The 12,729-nt window shown below is 49.8% G+C and overlaps 4 protein-coding genes across 4 annotated transcripts; 3 read left to right on the forward strand and 1 right to left on the reverse strand.

The window, feature by feature from the left end:
• Positions 1 to 579: 579 nt before the first annotated feature.
• FMAN_12361 (putative pectate lyase 1) lies at positions 580 to 1,566 on the forward strand (the record flags this gene model as incomplete). The annotated part of the gene is made up of 1 exon (XM_041834891.1): positions 580 to 1,566. The coding sequence occupies one exon, from the start codon at positions 580 to 582 to the stop codon at positions 1,564 to 1,566; it is 987 nt and encodes a 328-aa protein (XP_041685109.1).
• Positions 1,567 to 2,320: 754 nt separating this feature from the next.
• On the forward strand, positions 2,321 to 4,554 carry FMAN_12362 (uncharacterized protein; the record flags this gene model as incomplete). Its single annotated transcript, XM_041834892.1, has 4 exons — positions 2,321 to 2,407; positions 2,458 to 2,697; positions 2,756 to 3,400; positions 3,463 to 4,554. 4 exons carry the CDS (start codon positions 2,321 to 2,323, stop codon positions 4,552 to 4,554), a joined length of 2,064 nt encoding a protein of 687 aa, XP_041685110.1.
• Positions 4,555 to 4,814: 260 nt separating this feature from the next.
• Positions 4,815 to 5,587, forward strand: FMAN_12363 (uncharacterized protein; the record flags this gene model as incomplete). Its single annotated transcript, XM_041834893.1, has 2 exons — positions 4,815 to 4,971; positions 5,025 to 5,587. 2 exons carry the CDS (start codon positions 4,815 to 4,817, stop codon positions 5,585 to 5,587), a joined length of 720 nt encoding a protein of 239 aa, XP_041685111.1.
• Positions 5,588 to 6,144: 557 nt separating this feature from the next.
• FMAN_12364 (uncharacterized protein) lies at positions 6,145 to 8,151 on the reverse strand (the record flags this gene model as incomplete). The annotated part of the gene is made up of 1 exon (XM_041834894.1): positions 6,145 to 8,151. One exon carries the CDS (start codon positions 8,149 to 8,151, stop codon positions 6,145 to 6,147), a length of 2,007 nt encoding a protein of 668 aa, XP_041685112.1.
• Positions 8,152 to 12,729: the final 4,578 nt, after the last annotated feature.

Consider the following 12,729-nt stretch of genomic DNA (forward strand, 5'->3'; position numbering starts at 1 on the left):
CTTATTGGTATAAAATTAGGACAAACTCAGCAGCCTTTTTACAAGTTTATTTTAACTTGAGGATGCAGGCATCTCAAGCTCTCTGATGCTTCAAGGTATGCCTGAGCAAATACCTTGATAACCAAATGAAAGTGCCTTCGGCTATAGATGTCGATCTCAACGCCATTCTAGAAACCGTAACCGCCCGCTGTCATCCGGTAATAAACACTCCATCAGCCCTGAAACCGAGCCAAGCTCGCTTGTTTTCAGGAACACTCCGCCAAGATATCTCAGCCTCCAATGTTTTCACTCATCAGACCCGAAAACCGGGGAACAAGCAGCTTGGCACCGTCGCCCAGGCGGTGATATTGTCGTCCGCCAAACATAGTAGAGCAGTGAGACTCCTGATCTTTAGACTTAATCTTAAGTCTAATCGGATGACACATTTGTGGAGATGTACTCCGTAGAAACATTTATATCTGGGCTGCTGTCTCATAAAGATAGTGTCTTGGTAACTCACTTTCGTTCTAACTACATTCTTTTTATTACTACACTTACATTCTTTACCTGTCTATCGTTAAGGCTGTGCCTATCATCATCATGAAGCGATCCGCACTTATCTCTCTTATCCCCGCCTTCTTGGTTACTGGCTGCCCTGTCCCTCAAGCTTCCGAAACTGCTGGTTCTATAGTTTCTTCAGGTAGCTGCGGTGCTGCTGAGGTTGACGAGCTCGTTGGATACGGAGCAAAGACCACCGGAGGATCTGGTGATCCCGTCACCGTCACTTCTTGCTCAGAGCTTACCTCTGCTCTCTCCAATGGCGGTGTCATTCACATCGACGGTCAGCTTACCGGCTGCGATATCATGAACGTCAAGAGCGATACCACCATCCTCGGCGTCGGTTCCGGCTCTGGTCTCATTGACAGTGGCTTCCGCATCAAGAAGGCCGATAATGTCATCATACGCAACCTCGCCATGAAGAACCCTCCCAAGGAGATGGATCTCATCGACATTGAGACCTCTACCAACATCTGGATCGACCATAACGAGTTCTCTGCCGAGGGTATCACCGGCGACAAGGACTTCTACGACGGTCTCCTCGATGCCAAGCGCGGCTCCGACTTCCTGACCTTCTCATGGAACAAATTCTCCGACCACTGGAAGGCCAGTCTTATCGGTCACAGCGACAGCAACGGTGATCAAGATACTGGCAAGCTCCACGTTACTTACCACCACAACTACTGGAGCAACGTCAATAGTCGCGCCCCCTCCATTCGTTTCGGAACCGCGCATATTTACAGCAGCTGTTACGAGGATCTTCCCACCTCCGGCGTGAACTCTCGCATGGGCGCTCAAGTCCTCGTGGAGACTACTGCTTTTGTTGACGTTAAGCGACCTATCGTCACCAACCTTGACTCTAAAGAGGATGGGTTCGCTATTGAGAAGGACAACCTTTTCGAGAACAGTGAGGCGCAGATTACCCAGGAGAAGGATTTCGTTCCTCCTTATGATTACACCACCGACTCTGCGGATTGTATCTGTGATTATCTCAAGGAGAAGGCTGGTACTGGTGTTATCAAAGTCTAAGCGACGTCATATGACGTCTGCCAGGCTTGAAGGGAGGGTTCTAGACAAGTACAAAGGCACTTTATAGCTATTTAAATAGAATCTATGTACTAGACTTTCCCGCATAGCCACTGTCCTGTCTCTAACCGCTACCCTCAGTCTTGCACACGGTATAATCGGCATGCTTTACAGTTCTGCTGACCTCTCATCTTTCAGCTTAAGCGAAAACGCGCAAGCTGAGGCTGACTTGCATACTGGATTGCCAAAAGTGAGAATCAATATCCAATGACTACAGCTCATTGTATTGTGGCTTCATGCATAACAGCCAAGAAAGCCACTAGTGGCTGGTCTTCCTATTCGGCTCTCAGAAGCTGGCTTGAAAAGGGTAGAGCCTGCCCAGGCAGATATTTGGTTAGTTTTTGAGTAAGGCTGTGCAATGCCATGTTATCGAAACCTCCAATACTGTAAGGAGAAAGTGTGTGACTAGCAGAACTGACACGTACGCGCGGCTTCGAGAATCTGTATTCCTCATCCCTTTGTTCTTTCAGCTTCTGCAAGATGGACCAAGGAGGCCTCGGCACCTAGCACGCCAATTCTTCTCGATCTGAGACTTAGCATATCGCCATGCATTCTCGTCCACCCGTTTTCAGAGCCTGCGTCCAATAGCCGCCTATGCCTATGGTGCAAGTCAGCTCCCACAGCCTGATTTATATACAGCCCATGGCTATCCTTCCCAAGTTTTCCAGTTCGACCATATCACTGCAACCTTGCTCCAATGTTCAAATTATCGGATGGATGCAGTTCTACCTGCAAAGACTTCCCCAAAGAAATTCCTTCGTATGGGGATATAGGTGGTATTGGTGTAAGCCTCACTCTGATCCAGAACACCACGTACGGCTAACCTTCAACGAGGTCACCTTAGCCTTCGTACTTACGGCGTGGATGGTGGTTATTGTTCTCGTCGGGTACTATCTCAAAGTCTATGATCCTAGATTGGACCCCTTTCGAAAGGAGGGCACGCAAAGGGTTACCAAGTATCCAAACTCGATCGACTACTCGGTCCACGAAATCCTACAAAGCATTCCATGGCTCAAACTTCATTCAACATCTGTTTCGTCTCGGCCTTCCAGACTTGGAACAGTGCTAAACGCTGTAGGTTGGCTGCTATTATGTGTTCAGTCACGGGTACTGATGCTACTGTACACCGCAGTGTGTTCTCATGTTCGCAGATGTTCAAATCTTCACATCTTTGGCGATTCTCATCGGCGCGTATGCTTCAGTTGGCTGTGACATCGTTGCTTATCACTGGCAATACATGATCTACCTGGCCTGGCTTGCTTCAGTAACTCACCTCGCCAGTCTCTCATTTCTCCGCAACCATCTCGCCAATAATCCTGCGAAGCGCACATGGCGTCTAGTATCCATGTGTATAATCCAAGTCATGTTATCCGTGGCGGTTGGACTGTCGATGACTTTTGAGGGGGAACCTTGGCTTAATTCCCAAGGTGGCCGTCCTGCTATCTGTTATTTTGAAAACCGAATAGATACAAGCTCTAATGCCTCTCAGTCATCCATCAAGTTTATTATTCTTATCGCATGGGGTCTCGCTATTCGTATTGCGAAGACTTTTGAAAGCTTTGAAGGCGGCTTGCGTAGAATTGCATCGCGTCTAGCAGAATCAGGAAATCGGGACAGAAGGACCTTTTTAGGTTCTACAGAAGGACAATGGAGCTGGAGATTTGACAATACGTTTCTGCCTCTTCGTTTCTTGTTAAGCTATCTTGATCTCGCCGGCATCGGGACCTACTGGGTCGTGAGTATTCAACTTGATCTTTTCACTTCGCTTCTCGCCGAGGTACCTATGCTGCTACTAACACCCGACACAAATCCTAAGAACTTGGCTGACCCTTCGGGCAGGTTTATTGGGTATTCTTCACCATCACGTGGATTACAACGCGCCTCGTGAAACTCCGAATACCGGGAAATCAAGACGATAGCAAGTGGATGTTTGGCCAAGTTCTTCCCATTATCCTTCTCATTGCGCCTCTTGCCATAGCTATCGAAAGCTTCTGCATGGTACCAACGAGCAACGAGCTGCCTAACACTTCTCAAGATATTTCTGCGAACGACCCATACGGCATAAGGGACCTCAGTCATATTCACAGCTCAACCTATCGAGGTGTGTTCTTCCTAGCAGTCCTGTCATACATCGCGATAGCGGTCTACTTTGTTCTCGATCAAGCAGAAACGCAGAGCTTCGCCAGTACCCTCATTCGAATCAATTCGACGGTGTTTGTTTTGCAGCCCACGCTGCAGGTTTCCTGGGTTGTCTGCAACATGTGGCTTGATAAGATGGCTTTGAATATGGCATTGAAACGCACAATTCGCGATGTCGTCCTAGTCGTATATTCTTCCATCTCGCTTGTCCAAAACTTTGACTCTTCGGATGATCATGGGCCGTTAGTCCCTCCGAGTGGAAGCACTACAAAGGACACAACTCGTTATGCAGAATTGATGATGTGTCTACTGATTCTTTACGCCCACGCTTCCCTGGCTGCGACCTTTGTTCTCGACGAGATGCTGAGAGGCACAAAATGGCGTTATTTCCTGCATCTAAATCTACTTTGCGTCTCGTATTTGATCCTCCGTGCTATTATGATAGCAATACCTGCTTATCTATCTTTTGCTTCGATTCTACCTGACAAATACATACTCACTTGTGCTGGAGTATCCATGTTTCTGCTGCTCTTTGTCTTTTCCCTGGAAGTCTGGGCTGGAAAGAAGAATCTACCAAAGCGGAAGGCTTTCTTTATCAGGAGCGTTGTCTTACTCTTCCTGTGCCCATTTTGCTTGCTCCTGAGTCAGTTACTCTCATACATGATGGTCAGCATCTTCTTGGGCGGTTTTCTGTTCTCCTTGAATCTGTGGTCGGTCATCGGTCTTTGCGTTGATGGCTGCAGGCATTCGTTTGATACAGCTTTGGATGACGCTTTATTGATGGAACCTTAGGTGGCCTCAGGGAGCAAGAAAATATAAGACTTTAGAGGAGGATATTAAAACAAACTTTGAAAGATTCTCCTAAGCTTAGGCTAAATTACCTAAGTCTTTTTGTTACTTAAGATTAAGGTCTTTGGTTTTCTTCCCTCGTCTCGGGGTAGATACTAGATATCGGCGTTCCGCTCTTATATTCCGCCCCCGCAATATCCACCCCCTCAGGCCTGATGAGCTTAACTTACTTCATTTGTAACTCATACATCACATCTACTACAATGGGCACGATCTCCATAAGAAAGTTCATCCGCTGGCTCCCAGATGAGGCCTCTGAGCCAACATCCACCATAGTCGTAACATCACCACGCCTCAAGCGCTTCGTCGATCTTCGCGTTCTCCTCCCCGATAACGACCCCTCATGGACCGGCCAAGATGGTACTCACCCCTCTCCCTCTCCCTTTCTCTCATTCAAAGTTAACCAATCTTAGAACCCCTTCCCCTCTCCCGCCTTGACTGGGCCATAGCCGGCACAACAGTATCTACCAAGATCCCTGACCCAGAAGGAAACTTGACTTCCCACTCAACGTTCCACCAATGGATATCATCCCGCACTCTTGACTCCGATGCCGGCTTCATGTACCCTCAGCCAAACGATCTCACCCTTGAAAAGGGCAGTATGGTCAACCCCGATACTGGAATCGACACAGCGTATGAAGAGCTCTGGCACGATGCTACGCCGACAGCAGTACCTGGTGAACCAGCTGTCAGAGCGCTTGTTCTTCAAACGGAGGATGAGAAGATCGGAGTGAGGGGCTCGGTAGTGAGACTGGGATGTTATGCGCAGGGGCTGATCAGAGTTGGGGAGCATATTTCACTCGAGAGATGGGAGTGGAAGGACGGGTGGAAGAGGACTATTAGAATGGGAGATGCGGAATTGCCGATTGAGAAGATTCTGGGCGAAGAGGCATTGAGAGAGGGAGATACAGTTGATATCGGTGGGAGAGAGTGGAAAGTCATTGAAGAGAGTGGGAAAGATGGGTCAAAGTTGTGATAGCAGTTCACATGGTCTAAAGCAGTTAACTCAATTACGCTCATGTGAGCCTCAATTATCATCGGCGCAAACTTTCTCGGTCCGTTCGGCCGAGTTTGAAATGCATTCTGTCTACACGTCCGTGTAGCGGTACTTAACAAGTCTTGAACTCTCACACTAATCACTACAGCGATGCTGTCTTGCATGCCGTCATCACCCAGTTCATTTCGGGCCCTCCTCTCATAGCTTTTGTCTTTCCTCCCCGGTCTTTCCGTCATCTAGTAGAACCACCATCTAGGCCATCCACCGCTGAGCATCGCAAACAAACGCATTGTAAAACTTGATCCTCCTCTACCTTGATCCGTACACTAAAGCCCGCTCCGGGGACTGCCTCGTCCCGTCATGCTTCTTATAAAAACTCGAACAACATGCGTAGAAATTTCCACGGTGTGAAAGCAAAACGCCCTTCCATGGTTTAAACAGTTGTGTTCGTAACCGATAAACATCTTCTGAAACCGAAAGCTGTAAACAAGGCGCAATAAAATGGTGGATGCGCAAACGATATCACAATGTGAAGCTTAGACAGCCCAGCTGCCTCGTCGTTCTCGGACGCCCCATCCGACGGGGTCAATGCTGTCGAGGTTGGGGTGCTGTCTAGCCCACTCTTTGATATAGGATTGTAGAGCATGCCATCGAGGGCATCTCTGATCGCGAGGCTTGTCGGCCTCTGATTCGACGAGGTGGCCTTGGGCGAGTTGCTTCTCATCATCTCTCTCAAGGTCCTCAATACTCATCAAGCTAATCCGTGAAAGCTCGCCATCAAAAGCGCGGGCCATAGCAGGATAGCCTAGCGAAAGATAGTTGTACACTTGGGTGACAAAGCTGTCATCAAACTCCTGTTCAATCTTATCTTCGAGCTCTGCATGTGCCTTTTCCTTCTGCAGACGCTCATTGATACCATGCAGCATGTGGAGTCCCTTGGGGGGACCGGCCCGTGCCCGGTGCTGCGCTATGCCGTTGGCCTGGCCATTGGCTGCTCCGATCACGACAGGCTCGTCTGTGTATGGTGGAGAGCTGATTTTTGAAGCGTCACCGGGAGTGGCCGCCGGTCTGGGCGTGGCGAGCATTGGTGGGGCATGCAGGTCTGCTGGCACCAGATAGTTATCATTCGAGTCTGATCTGAAGCAATAGCCTCTCCAGAGACCATTCTGACCCGAAAGATCCCGGAACTTCTCTTCAGCATGGCGTTCTGCGAATGGGTGATCGGGCTCGAGCTTGGTCTGCTTGGGAGACGGACACCTCCGGAAGACGAGATCTTTGCCGAGCATGGGCGGTGTGACACCCAGACGCTTCTTCTGGAACGAGGGAGCAGGCGATCCGCGTCCGAAAGGTCGGTATCCGAAGGGTCGGGCGAGGTTGCGCGTGGCAGCAAAGCCGCCGGTGTCTGGGGGTATTTGAGAAGCTTTGGCGTACGGGACATCTGCAGAGCCAACGGCCGGGGCCGACGGGATGAAGGGCATCGTAGATTCGCCAATGTGTCGGGATGCTGCAGGTGCCGGGGACGATGCCTTGCTGCGTTGCTCGGCTGTCAAATAAGATTCTGTATCGAGCAACGGCATATGCGTCTCACCAATCGGACCACTAACACCGATCGATGACCGCTTGCTACTACTATCACGAGGGGTGTTTGAGGTGGTCCACATCGGATCCGGAGGAGGTTCGAGGTCCATTGCATCGAGGTCTGCCGTATCGGTTCGCATCATGACATCCTCGTCCTTCTTAACCGCTGGTGCTTCCACTGCAGGTTCTTCAACGAGGGTGTCCATCTCCCCAGGCTTCTCGTCAATCGCCATAGCATCATCATCTTTCTGCTGCTGTTCCTGCTCCTGCTTGGCCTCGACATGCTCCTGCATGTGTTTATGCCACCAGCCGAGATTGCTGTCGGACGATTGCCGCCGCACATTGTGATGGTGTTTGACGGGATGGCCATGGTGATCATGCATGGGAGAAGTGCTCTCGGGAGATTGATCGCTTCCTGAACTCTCACGGAAGTAAAAATGATCGACGTTTCCTTCACGAACGTGACTGTTGGGGAACGCGGCCAGAGCGGCCTCCTGCATCTGGCGCTCTGCCTCCTTCGCAGCAATCTCTAGCAGGAACGAAACGACATTCTCATCCTCGGATTCGCGACGTCTGGGGCCATTGGAAGGGGATTCGTGGGCATCGTCTCGCCGTCTGCCGCGGTGTTTTGTGGCGGTGTAGATGTTCTTTGTGTAAGGGGTAATGTCGGTCTTGTCGGTGGGTTTGGTCGCAGGACCTGCATCTCCAACTCTGCGGCTTCTACGGGACGATTCGATCAACTGAGGAGCAAAGCGTCGCTTCGGTCGCTGCTGGTGCTTCTTCTGCAACTCGTTCAAACCAGGCGAGGGGGAACGAGGCGAGGGCTCGGGTGTAGGTTCGGGATTAGGTCTCATTGTGCGAGGCGTCTTTTTCTCATCTGATCTGTTGCTTGATCGACTGGTTGAAAATGTGGTCTCAATGGGCTCTGGAACAAACCGTCGCCGAGGTTTGTCTGTCGTGGCCATGATGAGGGGAGGAGAAAGAAAAGACCAGGGTTCGGGAATAGATGACTCGTGCGGACTTGACTGGGTTGATGCTCGTTCGTACTTGGCCTACGTTGCGCTCGCTCGCTCACTCGCGGTGCCTGTACCTGTGCCTGTCCTGTGCTTGCGATGGAGGGGCAGGGGGGGACAAAAACAAGTGAGTAATAACAGTATTTGCCTTAGGTAAGGGCAATGAGAAGACCGCAATTGGAGTAGACCAAAGGATGTTTCGGTGGAGGAAAGGTAAAAGGCTTTAGTGGGAAGGGGGAAAGAATAAAAGTAGAAGGGAGATTAAAAATGTGAAGACGGTTTGGTTTGCTAGTGACGAAAGTCAACTTTTGCTCTGGTAGAGAAAAGCAGTTGGGATACGAGACTCCGACTGCGCGGGCGACCTTGGTTTTAGTCTAACAACAGCAGAGAGAGGCCAGAGCAAAAGAGCGGGCGGGGCGATAGAGGCACCTCACCTCACTAAACAGTGCCTTAGCTACAGTACCAGGATAGTCTGTTTTCGGTAGTAGAGGTACATAGACTACATGGATGGAATTGTCTCTGATCCATCCATTCATTCTCCTGGTGACGAGAATGGAAGCGGGAAATGGCTGGCGTCCGACGCCGGCGGTCACAAGTTCACATTTCAGTCAAATCAACGGGCAACGGACCCTTGTCAATGGATGGAGTGTCAAGTCCATGTCCGGTCAGACTCTGCTCTACCTATTCTCGCATTGGAAGTGCCGCCACAAACTATCGAACAAGTCCAAGGCCTAAGCCTCGCTATCAATTGTCCAGCTGCCTACCACGGCCTCAGAATCATCATATGTTGCCGAGAAGTCCAACTAAGAGAATCACCAAATTGCTTATCTGTCTCTATCAAACTTCTTGTTTTCAGCATCTCATCCCACATGCCACCTTTGAATGACATGACGCGGACACCAGTTCCCGAGGCAAAAGTGCAGTGCAGAAAAGACCCCTGGAACACAAGGAGAAGGGTCTGCCAGCCCAACTAAAGTTAGCCAGCCCAGTCCAGCGGGCACCATCAGTACAGTAAACTCAGAACCGAACCCAGGCGCCTGTCATACCCTGAAAATCAAAAATGGAACATTGTCCAGTCCCCTCAGATCTTGAAGTGGGTGGCAATGATGATGTTCGTTCATGGTCCCATTTTCAGGGGCCGCGTCAAGCGCACATCACATCGTTCGTATCTGGGCACTGCATTTGCTCTTTGTTGTTCACAGACTGGGCGCTCAATCTCTTCACAATGTGAGGCTCACGATAGTGTCTCTGCTATCTACCCCAGCGTCAAAAGCGGTTTCCCCGTGGGAACCATGTCTCATTGATTCTGTCAAGCCTAGCCCAGACCAGTTCTTGGTGGGGGTGTCTTGGAGACCGTCAGGACCGTGGTGGGGTTTCACTAGCATGGGATGTCAGGGGTAGATGGACAGTGTGAGAGTCGCAAGAGTCAGGATATTACTGTGCTGAGGTCATCTTTCAAGCCCACGATAGCGCTCAACTCCACCATCTGACTCAGAACATACAGTACTTTACTCTTGAGCTCACACAGGTTGGCTACTTCACTCAATGCCTTTTGATTCATTGATGTACTCAGATTAATTGCAGCATCAGCTCCCCACGTCCAACAATTCCAATCACACCAACATGCAAGCAATCGTCCCTCGTGTGGCTATCATCGACCAGGCCTCTATGATCTCATCCCAAGACCAACCCGCGCAATAAAACACCGTACATATCGAAGCCAAGACCTCAAATACAGGCTCGCCACCCGTCGTCCGCGTCCGCCCGGGGGCTCCGCTGGTGTTCCCGCCCGGGCCCCGAAGCCGCAGAGCCCCGGTGAGAAACAGCCATCGCAAGAAACCTGGAAAACAAACAAAATGGACATCGACCCGCTGCTAGGGATTGACGTTCCTGCAGTTCCGTCCTCACCGACTATTCCAAACTCCATCTGAACCGAAACTCTGAAACTACTGTATCGTCAAAAGTCTAGACAACTGGTTAGATCAGGACAAACTGAACTAGACATGCACAAAACATCAAAAGAGGTGTAACCAAGGTCTTCACTAAAAGACCCGTAAACTCGTGGCCATTTTGGCGACCAGTCCGAGCAAGAATCAAGACAAGTCATGACTTTCGTCTCTTCTCTTTTCTCAAAGACAGCAGCACTGGTCGTTACGCTGTAACCCTCCATCGCCAGGTCCGCAAGGTCCGTTATCTCACAGGCGTCACACCCTCGCTAAGCCAGAGCCTCAAGGGCGCCCCCTTTCTCTGCTGTCAGATCTCATGTTGGTTGCAGGTGCAGCCCTAGATGCGCGTACTGTTGAGGTTCTGTGATACACAGCAGCCACGCCATGATTTCGTTGAGGATGAACTGGAATTTAGTCTCAGAAAGTTCCGACGATTGGTTCTCTGCAAGTGAGTCAGTGTAATTGGCATGAGGGTATCTCCGTGGTATCATGTCTCTTTGGCTGAAATTGAAGCTATCGTGAAAGTTCAATACAACGTCTCCTTGGTAAACTCAACCCCCCACGCGACACCTCCATTACAGAGTTATCTCATGCGGGCACGCAGCACACACACTTCCTTATGCCGTCACATCCAAGACAGCCACTCACCCTTCTCAGCTTGACAACCCTCCATCACAATACGATACCGTAGCGTGCGTGCGTGCTCTAACGTTAGCTTGATGACTCCAGCGGCTTCCGAAAGCGATAACTTGAGAGACAACATCCATCCATCTGAGCACAGCATCCACAACGAGCCGTTGCATTCGCTCTCCACTGCAGTGCAACAAACTAAAGCCAAGCTTCACTTGAATGGATTGGATCCATTGATGTTTGTTTCCATCACCGACCGCTCAGGTCCCTTGCTTTACAGTGCAGTTCCCCCGTTGATCCCCCGCACTCACCGCATCAGCCCGCCCTGGTTCAATGCTTGTTTTCCGGAAGCCCTGCCGTGAGCTAAAGTACACGAGACCCTCTAATCATCATGGATCTGAACCTCCGCCATTTCATATCACGAAGAAACACGAATTCCCCCAGCCCTTGGAGTTTTTGCCTGTCTCTGCTAAGCCCACGCTCTCCTGATGTTGTCGAGTTAAAATTATCCTGGTCCGTCGAATCAATTGCGGCTCTTTCATCCCGTGCCCCTTGACCTCAGGTGATATCCGCATCTTGTTCCAGCTTTGCATTTATCCAATTACACGTGGGATATTCTCCATGCCATCTCATTTTTGGCAATTCGGTAGAATTGAGTTTTCGGTCCTTAAGAGAAAAAATAACATGACTTTGTGTTCTGGAGATCTTGATGACTTACATGGATCTCTTTGTCTTGTGGTGTTGCTCCATACACACCGCTTGACTACTGAAAACTTGGTCTCTTTGTTCCGCCATTAACGCTGTATTCCTGAGAAAGTTGGTTGCTTCATCTCCCTTTGACGAAGCACTCAATGCTCCTCTTTGTGGCATCTCAAACTGTGGCAACGAACCTTGGCCTGTGTTATGTATCACATGGAAGTCGTGGTACCCCAAACTGCATCGAGATGTCTCACTTCCCCATCATTTCCACGCCGAAGTCGGCATAGTTATCTCATTCACGGAGTAAACTTCCAGCTGAGATCGCTTCCAAGTGATACTTACCCCATCATCTTGAGATCAACTCCACTCGCCATGTGTTTGCCAGATTCAAGTTCGCCTCCCAAATTCTCGATAGGCCTAAAAGCATCAGCCCTGGATTAACCTTTTGTGCCAACAAAGCCCATTGCCTTCTGGAATGCGGTTCTACCATCTAGCCAACCGGCTGCGTGACAAGTGCTGATCTTCACCCGCGGATCATGAAGGGTCCGTCGTACAGTCAGAGTTCACGACGTCAGTTGTTTCCCCGAGTCGTGCTTCAAGATCTACAAGTCATGTTTCACGTGCGCGACTCATTGAGCTGATCTGTATCGATTTGCAATCAATCTTTGTAGAGAGCGGAAAGTGGTTGTTTCGCAGGGTCTTGTCACAACGTTAAGCTTGTAACTTTATTCCTACGAGTCACTGTACTTCTGAGATTGTCACTTTAGAAGAGAGTCTTTGTGTAACTGGTAGAGTATCACCCACCATCTGCAGTATTCCCGATGGAAGCGCCCGTTCTCAATGTGATGATCATTCGTGTTGGCTTTCCTTCACAAGCGCTGATATTGGTGATCTACAAATAGTAACTATCGATCTGGGTAAAATACTCTCTACGGGGCTACGATCTCCTCAATTGGGTCGATCTTTGCTTTCTTCTTGGAGGAGTCATGGTTTTCAGCATATCAGTGGCTGCACTCCGCTCAGAGCTCCAGGGTAGCACGAGCTGCACAACCATTAAGATTCAAGAAGGCGATCACCTAGGTCAACGACAAGAATTGGAATCGTTTTCTCGAGAAATCTCAAAATTCTGGTCAAGTTAGCCATGTCTGTCGTTCTCCTTTATTTTTCAGTTCAATGCTATCGCTGGGTAGTGGGCTGTGATATTGGGGAACCGCAAGAGCGATGTGATGGTGGTAGGCAAATACTAGACAAACAA

Source organism: Fusarium mangiferae (assembly GCF_900044065.1).
Source record: "Fusarium mangiferae strain MRC7560 genome assembly, contig: FMAN_scaffold009, whole genome shotgun sequence".
In the NCBI taxonomy this organism is placed as follows: Eukaryota; Fungi; Ascomycota; class Sordariomycetes; order Hypocreales; family Nectriaceae; genus Fusarium; species Fusarium mangiferae.